We start from the raw sequence: 17,049 nt of genomic DNA, 5'->3' as shown, positions 1-17,049 counted from the left end.
ATAGCTTTAACCGCTTTCGGACTGGCCCATGTGCATTTACTGCGGCAGGGCGGCATGCCTGAGCAAAATCATGTACCGGTGCGACGATTCCACTGTTATTGGGCACAGTGGGAGCCAATCAGCGGGTCTGGTGGGCGCGATGGCCACCTCAACCCGCCGATCGTTCACAGGAGAGATGGATCAGCTGTCTGCCTGTGTAAACTAGGCAAACGGCGGATCTTTCAGGAAGGGAAAGAGAGATCTTGTGATTCAGCTAAGCTGAATTACAAGATCTCTCTTTTCCTTCAGAGTGACACTGCCCCACACACTTAGTGTCTACCTCCCTAGTAGACATTTAACCCTTTGATCACCCCCTAGTGTTAACCCCTTCCCTGCCAGTGCTATTTATACAGTAATCAGTGCATTTTTATAGCACTGATCACTGTATCAGTGTCACAGGTCCAAAAAGTGTCACTCAGTGTCAGATCTGTCCATTGCAATGTCGCAGTCTCGCTAAAAATTGCAAATTGCCACCATTACCAGTAACAATAAGAAATAAAAGACCCTAAAACTATCCCGTAGTTTGTAGACGCTATAACTTGTGTGCAAACCAATCAATATACACTTATTGGGATTTTTTTTACCAAAAATATGTAGAATACACGTTGGCCTAAATTGATAAAAAAAAAAAATTTCAGTGGGTGGTACTGCCTGCTAGGTGCAACAGGGGGGGATCATTTCCATGTGTACACCCCCTGCTTAGCGCCTTTGCAATGCAGCTCAGCTGTGTGTTTTTACCATGCCCCAACCACAAGTGTAAAGGCCTAAATCTTTCCCTCCCCCTTGTTCTACGATTAAGCTTCAGTAGGGGGCAAAACATGTTAGATGGAGGTTCCTGGGTGGAATTATTGTGCTTGTTCTGAACATTAAAATTGACTGTACCCTTTGGAAGTGGTGTACAGTTCCAAATATTTATTGAAGGTAGAGAGTGAACAGATACCTTTACTTTAAAGAGACCCTGTCTTAATTTTTTTGACTAATTAAGTAATTGTGAAAAGATATTACTGTACAATTGATATCTGTTTTCCCTTTTTTTATGGTGTAAATGGTATGAACATTTAGCATTTTGTTCGTCATGTCAGCAGCACAGCTGCTGTCAATGAAAAAAGATAGATCTGTACATGTACAACCTGTTACTATGCGCACTCCCGTACAGATAACCTTGATGCTGGCTTGATGAGTAGCACCAGGACGTGTGCGAAGAATTGTAAATAGCAGTGGCCAAAGAACTGTCAACGAGCCAGGGATTACAGATAGGATTGCCACACCTCCAGAAAATGTAATTTTTAACACTACTTGAAAAAAGCTAAAAGATATGGGAAAAGCACATTTTAAAATAAAGTACGAGCAGAAAAAATTATTCATTTAATTGAACCTTGTCATCCTGCAGTTTATTTGCAAAGTAAGTGTTGACGGGGTCATTATTCAACTTTTCATTAATGTTTATCAACAAATAAAATGCAGGAAGCCTGCCTACCTCTTTATCAGCTTTTAGATCCCAAAGGCAGTTTGCTGGCATGAAAATAAGTTGAATAGTGATTCATTTAGAGCGTGATAGAGCAGCCAGGTTGTCATTAGGCGATCCTGCTGCCTGTTACATACCTGTTTTTTTTTTTTGGGGGGGGGGGGGGCTTTTTTCTGTAAATTCCAATGAAGATTCTGGATTGAAATGCTATGCCACAGCCCTAAACCAATTGTTTGGCTAACAGTAACAATGTGTTCCCAATGACATTTATGATTGTGTTTGACAGGTGGTGTCACCTGTAAAACTCTGCAGGCCAAGTTAAGATTGCTGCAGCCAGGGCAATGGTAGGTGGGCAGTCAAACCGGGCCTGTTTTTAGCACCCCCTGACCACCCATGTGAAAAGAGCTTTAGTGTTATATTTACTAAGGGGTAATTGGGAAGTATTTACCCACTATCAACCCACTCTAAAGATGGCTACACATTATACAATTTCTGTTATTCAATTTCCTTTTTAATTACCTTCAACTATGTAATGCCTGCCTGATTAAATACATTTTGAAAGTGTTTAGGTCTGACCTCATATTATATGGTTTTGGTAAACCTAAAGAAAAATTGTACCCGAAGATTGTATAATATGTATCCAGCTTTTGGTAAACAGTGAGCATGAAGGAATCTCCACTTCTGGCTATTATATTTAGACAGCCCCAACATCCCCAGCTGCCTGACTTTACAAACAGTGACTATATCTGATAGGATGCAGTTACTTTTCAGCCAACATTTTTCCACCCAGCTCATTTCATTCAAAATTGTGTATAGCTGGCTTAATGAAACTGTAATTGTAAGTACTCAATTGGAAAGTTGTGTCCTGAATTTGGTCCACAGTACATAGGTTGCAAATGGTTGCGAATTGGATAGATCAGTTTGCCTAAGGTAGCAATTTGCACAGGGTAGCATTTACGTATCTCTGCAGACCCATTTGAGGGTATGTACTATTTATATATGTGGAGAGAGAGAGAGAGAGAGAGAGAGAGAGAGAGAGAGAGAGAGAGAGAGAGAGAGAGAGAGAGAGAGAGAGAGAGATATCATGCAGAAAGCACATAGGCAGTTGATGGGAAGATGGATGGAGCTAAATGCCAGAGCTACAATGGAAGGATTTAGATCAAAGCATATTCATGTGTTAGAATGGCCCAGTCAAAGTCCAGACCTAAATCTAATTGAGAATCTGTGGCAAGACTTAAAAATTGGTGTTCAGAGATGCTCTCCATCCAATCTGACAGAGCTTAAAGCGTTAGTAAAGGAATTTTTTTTTCATTTAAAATAACAAACATGTCATACTTACCTCCACTGTGCAGTTTGTTTTGCACAGAGTGGCCCCGATTCAAGTCTTCTGGGGTCCCTCGGCGGCTGTCTCTGTCCTCCCCGCAATTACTCACCACAGTCATACGAGAACTCGCATGGTGGTTAGTAATTGCGGGCGCGCTCCCATGATACAGCGAGCGGCCATAGCCGCTCGCTGTATCACTCGGCCCCGCCCCTCGGCGCGCCGCGTCACTGGATGTGATTGACAGCAGCGCCAGCCAATGGCTGCGCTGCTCTCAATCCATCCGCTCTAGCCATCCGCTCTAGCCAATCAGCAGCCAGGCTGAGCGGCGAAGGGGATCTCGGGACCGTGCGGGACTTTCGAGGGGTCGGGTAAGTATAACGGGGGCATGGGGGGGGGGGCTACAGTTTTTCACCTTAATGCATAGATTGCATTAAGGTGAAAAAAAATTTTTCTTTACAACTCCTTTAAGCTATTTTGCGAAGGAGAATGGGCAAAAATGTCACTCTCTAGATTTGCAAAGCTGGTAGAGACATCCCCAAAAAGATTTGCAGCTGTAATTGCAATGAAAGGTTGTTTTACAAAGTATTAACTCAGGGGGGCTAAATACAAATTTACGCCACACTTTTCACATATTTATTTGTAAAAAAAAAAATGTAAAACATTTATAATTTTTCTTCCACTTCACAATTATGTGGCACTTAAAACCCCAATAATATACATTTAAGCTTTTGGTTGTAATATGACAAAATGTAGAAACTTTCAAGGGGTATGAATACTTTTTCAAGGCACTGTATGTGATAACAAATCTGTGTCTGTTCATGAACAGGTTAATTTAGGCCAGTGTTTCTCAATTCCAGTCCTCAGGCCCCCCCCCAACAGGTCAGGTTTTCAGGATTTCCCTCAGATGAAAAGGCTGTGGTGATTACTAAGGCAGTGAAACTGATCAAATCACCTGTGCAAAATAATGGAAATCCTGAAAACCTGACCTGTTGGGGGGGCCTGAGGACTGGAATTGAGAAACACTGATTTAGGCTGAATGAGATTTGACCTCTAAGTGATTTATGGTGTACTGGTATGCATTACTGCCCTTTTAGACAATACTTTAGTTGAGACATCATAATAATATACTGTATATATTTTAGGTAAGATGTGCCATCTAAACTTATCATAGTGGGGAGAAAGAGTGGAAGCTACTTGTGGTAAGGGTGAAGAAGGTAGAGGAGGTGGGGTAAGAGGGATCTGGCAGATGATCATGGACCACTGGGAGAAGAGGCAAATGGGAGACGACTGAGCCTATGAGAGGAAGAGAGTGAAGAAGCTGATTGTAGATTGGGTTAGGATAATTGGAGGAAATAGACAACTGGCTGATGAAAAAAAGGAATATAAAGAGGCAGGGGACCTAAACAAAATTAAAATCACAGATTGTCAAAAGTCCTTGGAAAAAGAAGGGGTCCATTAAGAATAACGCAAGGACTAGTGTGAGTAAAAATAGGAGATATTTTAAAGAATATAATATGCCCAATAAAGTAGATAACTGAATCCAACAATAATATGAGCTACAAAGGGCTTAGCAGACAAGCAGGTAAATGATAAGAAATATTAGCAGTGTGAGAAACAAATAGTGAAAGGGCATGTTGGAAGACTGGCTGAGCTTGTAAATATATTGAAAAACTGGGTGAGCTGTAGAGATTGGAGCTTGCTGGAGAAGTGACTAAACTGCGGAGCTTGGAGTTCTGTTGGGGTGTGGCTGAACTGGCCAAATTAGGGTACAGTAGAAGAATGTCTAAGTTTCATCGATCAGAACACAGTGGGAAATGGCTAAGCTGCCAGGATTGAGGCATGGTAGAAAAGTGGCAGAGCTGCAGGAATCTCTGCACTTTGGAGGTCTGGTTGAGATATGAAGATTGAGTGGAATAGTGGCTAAGCAAAAGGGATTGGGGCATAGGAGAGCGCTGCCTAATTTTTATTACCACGCAGTGAAAAAAACGTCAGGGCTGTCAGGATCTGGATGACTCTATGAGCTATGGGAATCATTAGAGGAGTGGCTGATTTTTGGGGCCTGGGCACAGTGGAGGACTATCTGAGCTGCATGAATATGGGCTATGTGGAAAAATACTGTACTGTGAGTGAAGATTGGCACACAGTGGGAAACTGGCTGAACTGTAAAGACTTGGGTACAGTGGAGGAGTGGCAAAGCTACAGGAATGAAGGATACAACCCCATGATACAGACATGGGGTTCTGGCTTTGTCAGCAGGTTGGGCAACAGTGACTGAGTGTAAAGTCCAAGGAATTTGTTACAACTGGGGGGGTGAAAACAATTAAGGAGGACGAATAGTGAGGTGGTGAATGCATTGTAATGCATTTAAAGCTCAGCTTTTGTAAGTAGACTCTCTAGGGGCAATGGCCAGAAGTCACCTGGACTTCTCTCTCTCCATATTGCAAAGGACATATTCACAGAAGGACACATAGGGCCAGATTCACATAGAATCCGGCTACGCTGCGGCGGCGTAACGTATCCCATTTACGTTACACCGCCGCAAGTTTTCAGCGTAAGTGCTTGATTCACAAAGCACTTGCCTGTATACTTGCGGCGGCGTAGCGTAAATCCGCCCGGCGCAAGCCCGCCTAATTCAAATGGGGCGGGGACCATTTAAATTAGGCGTGTTCCCGCGCCGAACGTACTGCGCATGCTCCGTCCCTAAAATTACCCGACGTGCAATGCGCTAAATGACGTCGCAAGGACGTCAATGGTTTCGACATTAACGTAAATGGCGTCCAGCGCCATTCACGGACGACTTACGCAAACGACGTGAAATTTCAAATTTTGACACGGGAACGACAGCCATACTTAACATTGGCTAGACCACCTAGAGGGCAGCCTTAGTTTTACGCTGTGTATCTCGACGGAAACAACGTAAATTTAGAGCGACGGGCAAAGCGTACGTTCGTGAATCGGCGTAACTAGTCATTTGCATATTCTACGCCGACCGCTATGGAATTGCCACCTAGCGGCCGGCCTAGAATTGCAGCCTAAGATCCGACGGTGTAAGTCAATTACACCTGTCGGATCTTTGTGAGATCTATGCGTAACCTGATTCTATGAATCAGGCGCATAGTTACGACGGGCGGATCTCAGAGATACGACGGCGTATCAGGAGATACGCCGTCGTATCTCTTTTGTGAATCTGGCCCTAAGTGCTCACGTCAGTGCTCACGTACACACACATGTTCCAGCATGTTGAAAAAGATCTATATATAAATAGCAAGTGCTTTAAGCATCAGACACCTTTGCAGAGATTTTAAATATTCATTATAAGGGATGCTCAGCTGAACACATTGCTTGCAATTATTGGGATGGGAAGAGGCTGTTACAATAGGTTAAGTGGCAATTAGGATGTAATATCAGTGGGATTTTATTCAGCTTGTATGATAGCTCATCTTCATGCTCAAAAAAATATATGCAGTATGATGGTACTTTTCTATTCATTTCAGCTCATTTTGTGTTACTTTGGATGGCATATGTTTAAGTCACCATCACTAAACTGCTCCAGTGTTCTAGACAAATATATTTTCACACATTATCCCTGCAGCAATTATTGCTGGGTTAGCATCAGTCATCTGCCCACAGTGACACTTTGATATCATATGTATTACTAGTTTGCATTTATACAGTTTGTCAGCTTTCCTCACCTCTAGCAACACGTTCCTTGATCTGTCACGAGGGCTGCTACTAATTAACTCTTAAATCGAACAGCTTGTGCAGCCTAAATCCATGGCAAGGTACACGGACTCAATCCTATCAGTCTCTGAAACAGTATAACTCCTTTTTGGCAATAATTAGAGAGACGAGTTTGCATCTCCAGGATTCTGGAGCATCTGGAGAAGTGGAGCAAAAGGTCTAGTTAACATTCAAGTTGATGAATTTAGTACACACCCAATATAAAATCAGTAATTAAATTAAAAGGTAGGTATCTAGCAGAATAGGGTGCAGAATAGGGTGCAACATAATCCTAAGTAGTTTTCTGTCTTTAACCGAATAGATGGGTTGATCGAAATTATTAAACGATTAAATCCAATAGCTGTTACCTTCAAGACTTTGCCACAAGTTCCAGAATGTAAAACTGTTTAAACCTTCACCTTGTTTCCATACCTTCACAACTTCATTCCTCATACCTTCACAACTACTCTTCCTTTATACCAAATTTTCTAAATAACAAATTCAATAATTATGCAGTTAGATAAACAGTTTACTAAAGCATTTTGATATTTAAATAATACATTTTATAGAGGCCTATCAAATCAGAAAGAGGGACAACTGAGAAAGAAAGAGGGTCAGAGGGACAGTTAAGAGCTTTGTTGCTACTGACACACATCAAACGCCCTGCCAAGGTATATTATGAAAAACTTGATGTCATTGGATTATGGACCGTAAATAAAATCCATTGCTGTCTATGATAATAGAATGATTGTGTGTTCAGGAAGTCACTGATGTAGCGCTACCCCTGTGGGGGGTGCTCAAAGATTCTGTAACCCACTCATTGCCTTGACCTTGCAAGTCCTTCGACACCTCTGACACTCTGGGTTCTGACATTTTTGGTTAATAGCAAAGAATTTAAAGGCACACATGTAAAGTGGACCAGTTGTATTTGCTTACTGATAGACTTATGGCAATGAATTCAACAACAAAGAGTTTGTACTGTAACATACGATAGATGAGTTACAATCAATGAGTTGATGGAAAACTCAATTAGGAAATAAGCAATTAGAACACTCCAAGAATATATACATAGCATCTTAACCCTGTATGTAGTCTATGGTAACAGGCCCAAAAAGGGTAGAGAAGTGACTAGGCTTCCGTCAAACCCAGAGACGGTACAAGGGGTGGGCAGAAGGGGAGGGTGCCCTGGGCGGAGTGTGAGAGGGGGCGGGTTCAAGGCCGTCTTTAAAGCAGGGCAAAAGCAGCTGCCGCTGAATCCCACGCTGCCTTAGAATAGTTCTCCTGCTGTCGCGGTCACGAGCACAGCTGTGCCGTCCGTCCTCCCCCATTTGCTCTCCCGGCCGGGTTAACACAAGAGGCCACACTGTGTGTGTAAGAGCTGAATCATCCTGCTTCTCCCTCTGTCAGGAGCTGCAGGATCGGAGTGGCTGACCTGTGACAGGGAGTGAGGCAGAGCAGTTGTCTGTGGAAGGCTGCCAATCTCCACAGTCTTCCAACCTCCTCCGTTGGTACCATCTTTAGCTATCAGTGGGACTAACAATCTTCTCCCCCGTTCAGTGTTAGTTCCAATCAGCTCCCAGGGGGCTTAGGGTATACTACTGCCAGGGTGTCAATGTCTCCACCTTCCCTTTTTTCTCTCTGACTAGTTTCATGAGTTCCGTATAGGTGGGGACCACCTACGTCCCTTTGAGTAGCAATCATAATATGATTGGGTGGTTGGGCCTGGCTCCCTGCAAAATTCTTTCAAGCCTGACTTTGTCAGCATCCCGAGGGTTGATTCCCTTCTTAAGAATGATCTGTTGTAGAATCCGGTCCACTCTGTCAACATAATCAGACAGTCTTTCTCCCTTGTATTGGTGTCTGTGCTTGAACTTGTACATCAGATCAGACAGTTTATCCACTCTACCATAAACAGCACACAGGGCCTCAATGTAATCCATGTTCACAGTCCAGCTTTTCCCTCTGCAGACTCTGTATGACATCTGCCGTGGGGCTTCTGAGACTCTAACTCTGTCTCTTCACCACTTCTGGCACACTACACTCTTCTACTGCTTGTAAGGCTTGATCCATTCAGCCCTCAAACCCTTCTTCTCCTCCAGCGGTGGGAATACGGACTGAGAAGAACTGCAGCTTTCTGTACCCTTGATGGGCTGAAATGGTACTGTTCTTTACCAGGCTTTCGACTAGTTTACTCATGTCAGCATAGAAAGAGGCAGGTGGCATGTCAATAGCTGGGACATCAGCATCTTCAGAAACTGGGCCTACTGACCCGAACTGAGAGCACTGTTCCTCTGGATCTCCAGCTGACAGTAATGTTATTACTTGGACATCCAAATCTATGGCCAAGCTCACAACATCTTTCTGAAACCTGGCCAGTATACTCACCTGCCACTCCAACAGGGCGTAAGAGCAGTCACCATCAGGCTCAACTCTCATGTCCACAAGCTGGGCCCTATTGTCCAGTACAGCATTTCTCACTAACTGGCGGACCTTTTTTTCAGCCCACCCATTGCCATGTATTCCCACCACCGTACACAACTCCAGTTGACCAACCTGCTCTCGCCCCCAGGTGGTGGCCATTCTTCTATCATCTCTCGGCTCTTCACACGACTTGCTCAAATAACCTATGAGGAGTATCCCATATTTAACGCTGCCTCGGTGGGGGCTGCTCAAAGATTATTCACCCCATTGGTTGCCTTGACCTTGCAAGTCCTCCGACGCCTCCTACACTCTGAGTTCTGACATTTTGGTAAATAGCAAAGAATTTAAAGGCACAAGAATATAAAGGCACATGCACATGTAAAGTAGACCAGTTATATTTGTTTACTGAAAGAATTATAGCAGTTAATTAAACAACAAAGTGTTTGGAACATACAATAGGTGATTCACAATCAGTGAGCTGATGGCAAACCCAATTAGGATATAGAACATGCCAAGAACATATAACCAGCAGTACTTAACCCTGTATGGAGTCTATGGTTACAGGTCTAAAAAGGGTAGAAGAGTGACTAGGCTTCTGTCAAACCCCTCCCTTTAATCCCCTGACACCACAGTCCCAGAAATGTGTAAACCCTCAAATCACACTAAGAAAAATACTTTAACGTTTTTTATAACTAGTCTGTAACAAATAGGTACTTGGTTTTTATAGGGACTAGGTAGACACCAATTGTTCTTATGCCTTGTGTGTGTGTGTGTGTGGGCGGGGGTATTCTGTAGTCCTTTGTAGAGGAAGGCTATTGTCTTCAGCTAGCTCTTTAAAATGTGAACAATGTACTCTTGACATACAAGATGTACACTAGATTCTCTCAGTGTGAATTAAAGTGTGACAAGGATCCCCTTGCAAGCTTAGTAGAGTGAATAAGACAACAGTGTCTGCATGCAGTGTCCTTTGGTATAGAATGGGCAAGTGCCCGCTCACCAATCTCTGCAGAGTCTAGCTCAGATGGATCTGATGTGGATCTGATGAGGGTGGCCTCCAGGCTCCCGCTGAGCAATCAGATGTGGCTGGCAGCAGATGCAACCGACTCTCTCTTCCTGTAGCGTAGGCCGCAACCAGGCCGCAGCATAGTCCACCGCATGAGTCTTTGCTTGCAGAACCAGGCTGTGGTCCCGAGAGATGCTTTGCTTCACTTTTAGGTCCTAGAAACTCTGTTTTCAGGATGTTATGACATGAAGTCCAGGCTGAGCACTAGGAGGGAACAGTCTCACTGTAGCAAGTGCTGAAAAGTGTCTCCTGAATATGCAGGCAATCTTAGCTACATTGACAAGGCTTTATCTCCAGAATGATGTATAAAGGGCCAATAATAGAGAATGTCAGGCTTAAAGGATACTGCCATTTGTGACCTCCCTCGAGTGCTAGCTGTCTAGCCATGGCTGAAGTTACCAGACCAGGAAAGTCTGAATTAAGTCAGAACTCCTGATCTGCATACTTGCTCCAGACCAGGTGCTCAGAAAATGCAAACACACTACACTCTACACTTCCCCCCACACTTGTTAGGGAAATTTCCTTTTACTTATTCCCCCATTGTAAGCTTTATTATCCCTTGTTCCAGTAACAACTCTAAAGTTTTGTATTTACCCTCATTTTTTGTTTTGGTGACAATGATCACCAGGACCAAATGAAAGGTAAAGAGACAGCTATACAAACCTGATAGGGATTTTAACCCTTTCCTCCTTTGATGAAAATGTAGGGAACAAATGTGTCTTTTTTGTGTGTTATGGTGCTGATTCCATTCCAGTCAGATCCCTACTCGCCACTAGAATCTACAATAAGGTACTTTGCGCAAATTGATTACGTACAAAGGTTCCTTGTTCCACAAACACATTTGCCTGCATGACCAGGGTACATTTTCCTCTGGGAGAGGAATGCTGCAGTGCAGACATTAAAAATCCAGAAGAATAAAACATGGTATAAGACAGATTTATGTTAGATCACAGTTTGATGCATACATTCCTCACTGTACTGCTAGCACTGTGCCAATTGTTAACATACCACAGGAGAATTCTTAGTTGTTTACATGTTTTACATGCAAATCTATTGCAATGCTAAATCTGTCAAATATGTTAGCAAGATTATTAATTCCATCTGTCTTGGACTACAAGTGCAAAGACTGCAAAGACACACAGAATTGGTTACTGATCAGTTTCTAAATGACAGGCGGACCAATTATTGGGCCTTATTCTGTTAGTAACTTGCATAATAAACCCCCCTCTGAGGGCTAGCACATTATTTTTCAGCAAAAAAGTCCTTCTCTCTTAAATTATGCCATACACGCATGAATTGACTGAAATTAACTCAGTGGGAGGCCCTGTTGGTAATGCTGTGACTGATAAAAGTTGTTTTTGCATTTGGCTTTTGTTGAAGGAATTGGTGGAATATTAATGGCCTAACAGCGCCTGTATCCAAACAGCCACTGTTTAAGTATTCTGACAGGTGCCCAGGGCCGTTTGAAGGAATTTGGGGGCCCCAAGCAAGAATCGGGGGGCGGGGTGTTGTGAGTTTTAAGTAGAGGGGGGGACACCTGCCGCCGAACACCGAGATGTACTTCCGTCATTGCTTGCAAGCAAGATGATAAGCGGGGGGGCCTAGGGGCGCTGTGTAAGCATTTTTTTTATCAATTTGATATGAAGTGTATATAAACCGGGTAGTACTTCTACTTCCCGGCCGGACTAAAAGGAAGTGAGCACTGAGTGTGTGCACTTCCTGTCAGTCCGGCCGGAAACAGGACACTGAATCTCCTGTACCGCGCGGCTACGGTACCCGGCCGGACTGCAGGAGGAGGCTGCAGCACTTATAGGGCTGGGGCCCCAAGCAGTTGCTTGCTTTGCCTGTCCTGTTCCGACGGGCCTGGTGGTGCCAGCTGTCAGGATACAATAGCCCATAGGCCTCATCCATCCAATCTGTTAGCATGTTTTTTCCCCCCATTTAGCCTGCAGCCAAAAATCTATATTGTTCAGCTTGAAGAAATCTACACCTGTACTTGTTGACAGTATGGGGCAATAAGATTATAACATAGAATTGTGTAGGCCATGCAATTTTGATTGTAATCTAAAGCGGGGAGCCTATGTGCATACCTGGGAACTTTTAAATCACTTTGTGTGGGGCAGAGATGAATAGTAGCACACAACATATGCCATTCAAACATATTTAACTGCTAGGTGGCATGTGTGATGTAGCATATGGTGTTAGCCACAAAAAGAAAATGTGGTGTACCAGTTGCCATGGTCTGCTATTGATGGTGTAATAGTAATTACCTGTTGCAGTACATATACATAGGAAATTGTAGCAATTCACAAGCAACTATAACATCACACCAGCGTTTGTGATAACACGTGGGAAAATGGACAAGTCTATGGCCTGGCAATTTTGGCAAACCATAAGGAGGCTCTCCTGACTACACTAACTACATTTGTTCCTAGGCAGCATTTTCTTCTTCTTCTTCTTCTTCTACCTCCAGTACATATGTCTCCTTAATAGCCTATAAAAGATGATGGAGGTGCTTAGCCATGCTACTACTATCTTTCTTCTTCGACACAGAATCATCTTACTCCTCTGGCCTACTTAGGGGTACACTTAGGAAAGCACTACACAAGGCGACACTTTCACCCTATACCTCTTAGCTTTTGTATCCTTTGCTTTCTCACTTAATAATATATACATCTTCTGTTATATATGCAAGAATGTGGATGTTTTTTAAAATGTTTTTATTTTGTTTTTTTTAAGGTTTTGGTTTTCTACCACTACAATTTATGGAATGAGTACCCCTTTTTATGGGCAGGAAATAAAATGCCAGCACCCTGGGCAAACACAACCAACGTTCACAAGCTGCTTCAGTTTCTAGAAACAACTCTTGGAGAACGGTCTAAGCGAGGGACTTTTCATGTATCACAAGCTATTCTAACCCCGCAAGTTAAAACCATTGTAAGAGGACTGAAAGCTGGATTAAAAAATACTCTTGTCCACAGGTAAATGTTAAAATACCATCCATTGCACTGGGTAAACCAATATCAGTTATATTTGCTTATTTATTAAAAAATATACATATGAAACAAACTGTTTACTACAATTTAATGAGACATTTTATATATCCAAAAGCAAAACATGCATTTCAAAAGCTGATTATTTCAAATTTTACCAAGCATCATAAATTAGACAGACATTTCACTAATATTGATGTCATCTCTATTAATTAGCTCCCCTCAATGTAAAGCTACTAGCCTAAAGAAAAATTGCAGTGAAAAATAAAAAAACTTCCCTCAGACCCTTGTCAGAAACCATGAATCAGACTGAGACAGAAGTACAGTTAAATCACACTTGTTTAATAATAAAAGTAAATAGAACAAACGTAGTCAAAACATCGACAAATTTCGGTAACCGGAATGGATAGTCAGACAAGCCATAAAGTCAGGAAGCCAGGGATCAGCGTAGTGGAATAACAAGCAGGCTCTGGAGCCAGAAGGAATGTCAGCCAAGCAAGTCTTTAACAGGAACTCAGGAGATAGTCTCTGTGATGTTGACCAAGGCAAAGGCAAAGATCATCTGGGCTGGACAGCTTAACAACTTCCATACAGGGCACTTATACACCTTCCTGCACTTTGAATGACAATTGCGTGGTCATGCTACACTGTACCCAAACTAAATTTGTATAATTTTGTTCCCACATATAGAGCTTTCTTTTGGTGGTATTTGATCACCTCTGGGATTTTTATTTTCTGCATTTTTTTTTTAAAAAGACCGAACATTTTGAAAAACAAATGCTTTTTTTTGTTTCCGTTACAAAACTTTGTAAATAAGTAAATTTTCTCCTTCACTAATGGGGCTGCACTGACGGGCACTGAAAAGGCGGCACTGATGGGCACCGATGAGGTGGCACTGATGAGGTGAAATTGATGGGCACTGATGGGCACTAATATGTAGCACTGATGGGGCACTGATAGGCAGCATGGATGGGCATTGATAGGCAGCACGGATGGGCACAGATAGGCGGCATGGATGGGCACAGATAGATGGCACGGATGGGCACAGATAGGCGGCATGGATGGGCACGGATAGGCAACACGGATGGGCACAGATAGGTGGCATGGATGGGCACTGATGGGTGGCACGAATGGGCATGGATGGGCACTGATAGGTGGCACGGATGGGCATGGATGGACACTGATAGGTGGCACGGATGTACTGTATTATATTGTACTTATGGATGCCAATCAGTGCCAAACAACAATGCCTGCCAATCAGTGATGCCCATTGTGGGCACTGATTGGCATCCATTGTGGGCACTGATTGGCATCCCTGGTGGTCTAGGGTGGCATACCTGGTGGTGGGCATCCCTGGTGGTCTGGTGGCATCCCTTGTGATCTAGTGGTATCCCTGGTGGTCTAGTGTGGGCATCCTCGGGGGGGCTGTGCTGATAATTGATCGGCTCTCCTCTACTCGCGTCTGACAGACGCGAGTGAGGAAAAGCCGATAACCGGCTCTACTTGTTTACATCGTGATCAGCCGTGATTGGACACGGCTGATCACGTGGTAAAGAGTCTCCGTCAGAGTCCAGTCAGGATATTGAAACCACTTTGCCGCCGTCATTTTGTAATAGGGCGTGCGGCAAGTGGTTAAGTAGGCAGGACTGATGAGCAGGATATAATCAACCGGTTGAGTCACTGTGGAGAGATAGAAGCTAGCAATTAGCCGGAAGCTGAGCGGCCAGTTCAGAGAAGGAAGGGCGGAGCCCAGCCCTGACAACCCTGTCTTGACAAAAGATTGCATTGAGATTAACTCCACGTCATTGGTGCTTGTATTGCTTTACAACAGCATTATTCAAACTGAAACATTAAAGTAAACCAAGATATTTACATTTAGTGGCGATTGTGAAAAATGACTGCTTACCTAGGCAAGCTATATATTGTATCCCCCAATCCTTTCAGATTGTTAATTTCTGGTGTGTCTGGTCTTCATAATACATAAATAGAGAGGACCACTCCATTTTAAACGCTAGAGGGGGATGCAGACTTTAAAGGAATAATCCATTCTGTACTTTGTTTACCCAATGCAGAATTAGTGGGTTCTGATGGACTAAGGCTGGCCATACATTGTAAAACTTTCTTCTATAGATTTCCTTTAGATTTACCAAAACCATATAATAGAAGGTCAAATCTAAACACTTTCCATTTGTATGCAATCAGGCAGGCCCCTCTTATACACAGTTAAAGGTAAATCTAAAGGAAATTGAATAAGAAAATTGGATGGTGTATGGCCAGCTTTAGACTTTAAAGCTAAATGCCAGACAAACATATGAAAAATATTTAAATATAGGGAATGTTTTACTTGCCAAAGAAGTTGTAAGTAACAACTGGTTTTGTAATCTAGGTACCATATATTATTGACAAGACTAAAGCTAATCAATACAGCTTAGTCCAGGATTTGTGAAGGTCCTTATAACCATAACAGGACCCATAACCCATATCGCAACATAGCATGCACAAATAAATAATTTATAGGAAAAACCTCTGCACTGCTATGCAAATGTACTTCAAACTGTGAATTAAATTTAAGTGACCAAAAACAGCTGCTCCGATTCAGTAAGTGAACATACACTCATCAATTAATAAGATATGCAAATAATGGTGCGCTTATTGAAGACTAAAAACGATACAACACTAAAAACTCCACAAATTAAGTAAATGTAAATGCAAAATTTAAAAACCACAATAAAAGTCCAACTATGCAAAGAAAGTCCAAGAATTGTGATGATTCTGAAGTAAGCAGATATCCCTCTCACTTGCAGGTAAAAATCCAATACGTGCTTTAACATAAATGTGCAATCATCACCACCACCTTTGAGTGAATTGGCCGCTAACCTCACAGAGAGACCCACCAGGGTCTATTCAAGCCTTGTTTAAAAGTATAGGAAGATCCTCGATAGTCAGGAACATCAGCTCCAATAATAAAGGACACATGCTCTCTTTGGAAAACGATTTCTCAAATGTTGCTCAAAATATATAAGAAGAGTTCATTTAAAATGTGATTGATTTAAAACATGAGAATCGTGCACTCACACTTTCCACATCTTGTATAAATGCAAGTATTGTATCCAAAATGCGAGCTCCTCACTGCTAATTCCGATGTATGAGACACCGGAAATTATGTCACCAGCTCTACCCGACGCGTTGCGTCTCCTGTCATGTGACTTCTTCAAAGTCCAATACCTTTGAAGACGTCAGGTGACAAGTGACACAAGGTGTATCGGGTGGAGCTGGTGACGTGTTGAATAAGTGCACCATTATTTACATATCTTATAGCATGCCTTTTTAACATACAGGATATGACGGTTACACAATTTGTATGTATTATGTTGTGTCACTATGTCTTTTTTTCCCTAGGAATCTTCCAATGATATTGAACTGGGTGAAGATGCAGAGGCCAGGTGCCATGGGTGTTAATATCATTACATCGGATTTTGTAGAACTGGTTGACTTTGCCGAGACAGTAATTGGACTAAACTATCTTCTACTAAGAAACAAAAAAGACGACAGTTAGCAAAAAACATCAGCTCTGTATTTATTTATTTGTGTGGCGAAGACGCAATATGGAATATAACATGAGACAAGATAATATTCTTATCATTGCTGTTCCTGGTATTTAGAAATACATCTACCTCTTTCTTGCATTTTCATTTTTCATGTTTACTATATAAAGATCATCTTTGGATATCGATTACTAGAATGTTCTTTTCTCATTTATGAGTTAATAGAGCAACATACATGCCAGTTAATTAGATGTCAGCTTTCAATAGGCTAAACACAAACAGAGTGATAAGATGAAATTAGATTGAATGCTATGGGTGACTGCATACTGCTGACCTTCACAATGGGGGTTATTTGCGAAAGGCAAATCCACTTTGCACTACAAGTGCAAACTACGGTCCAGATTCACAAAGCACTTACGCCGACGTATAACAAGTTACGCCGTTGTATCTGTGCGCCATTTCCACAAACTAAGATGCGC

The 17,049-nt window shown here is 42.5% G+C and overlaps 1 protein-coding gene across 1 annotated transcript in view; it reads left to right on the top strand.

Annotated features, from left to right (window-relative positions):
* PLCXD2 (phosphatidylinositol specific phospholipase C X domain containing 2) overlaps positions 1 to 16,758 on the top strand; it is a 49,827-nt gene extending 33,069 nt beyond the window's left edge. Inside the window, exons 3-4 of the mRNA XM_040337862.1 lie at positions 12,772 to 13,013; positions 16,425 to 16,758. Of these exons, the coding sequence (XP_040193796.1) occupies positions 12,772 to 13,013; positions 16,425 to 16,581 (399 nt within the window). The 3' untranslated portion in view covers positions 16,582 to 16,758. The remainder of the gene's footprint in view (positions 1 to 12,771; positions 13,014 to 16,424) is intronic.
* Positions 16,759 to 17,049: the final 291 nt, after the last annotated feature.

This window comes from Rana temporaria, chromosome 2, assembly GCF_905171775.1.
Source record: "Rana temporaria chromosome 2, aRanTem1.1, whole genome shotgun sequence".
In the NCBI taxonomy this organism is placed as follows: domain Eukaryota; kingdom Metazoa; phylum Chordata; class Amphibia; order Anura; family Ranidae; genus Rana; species Rana temporaria.
The sequence above is the reverse complement of the archived record's forward strand: the minus strand, read 5'-3'. Positions and strand labels throughout refer to the sequence as shown.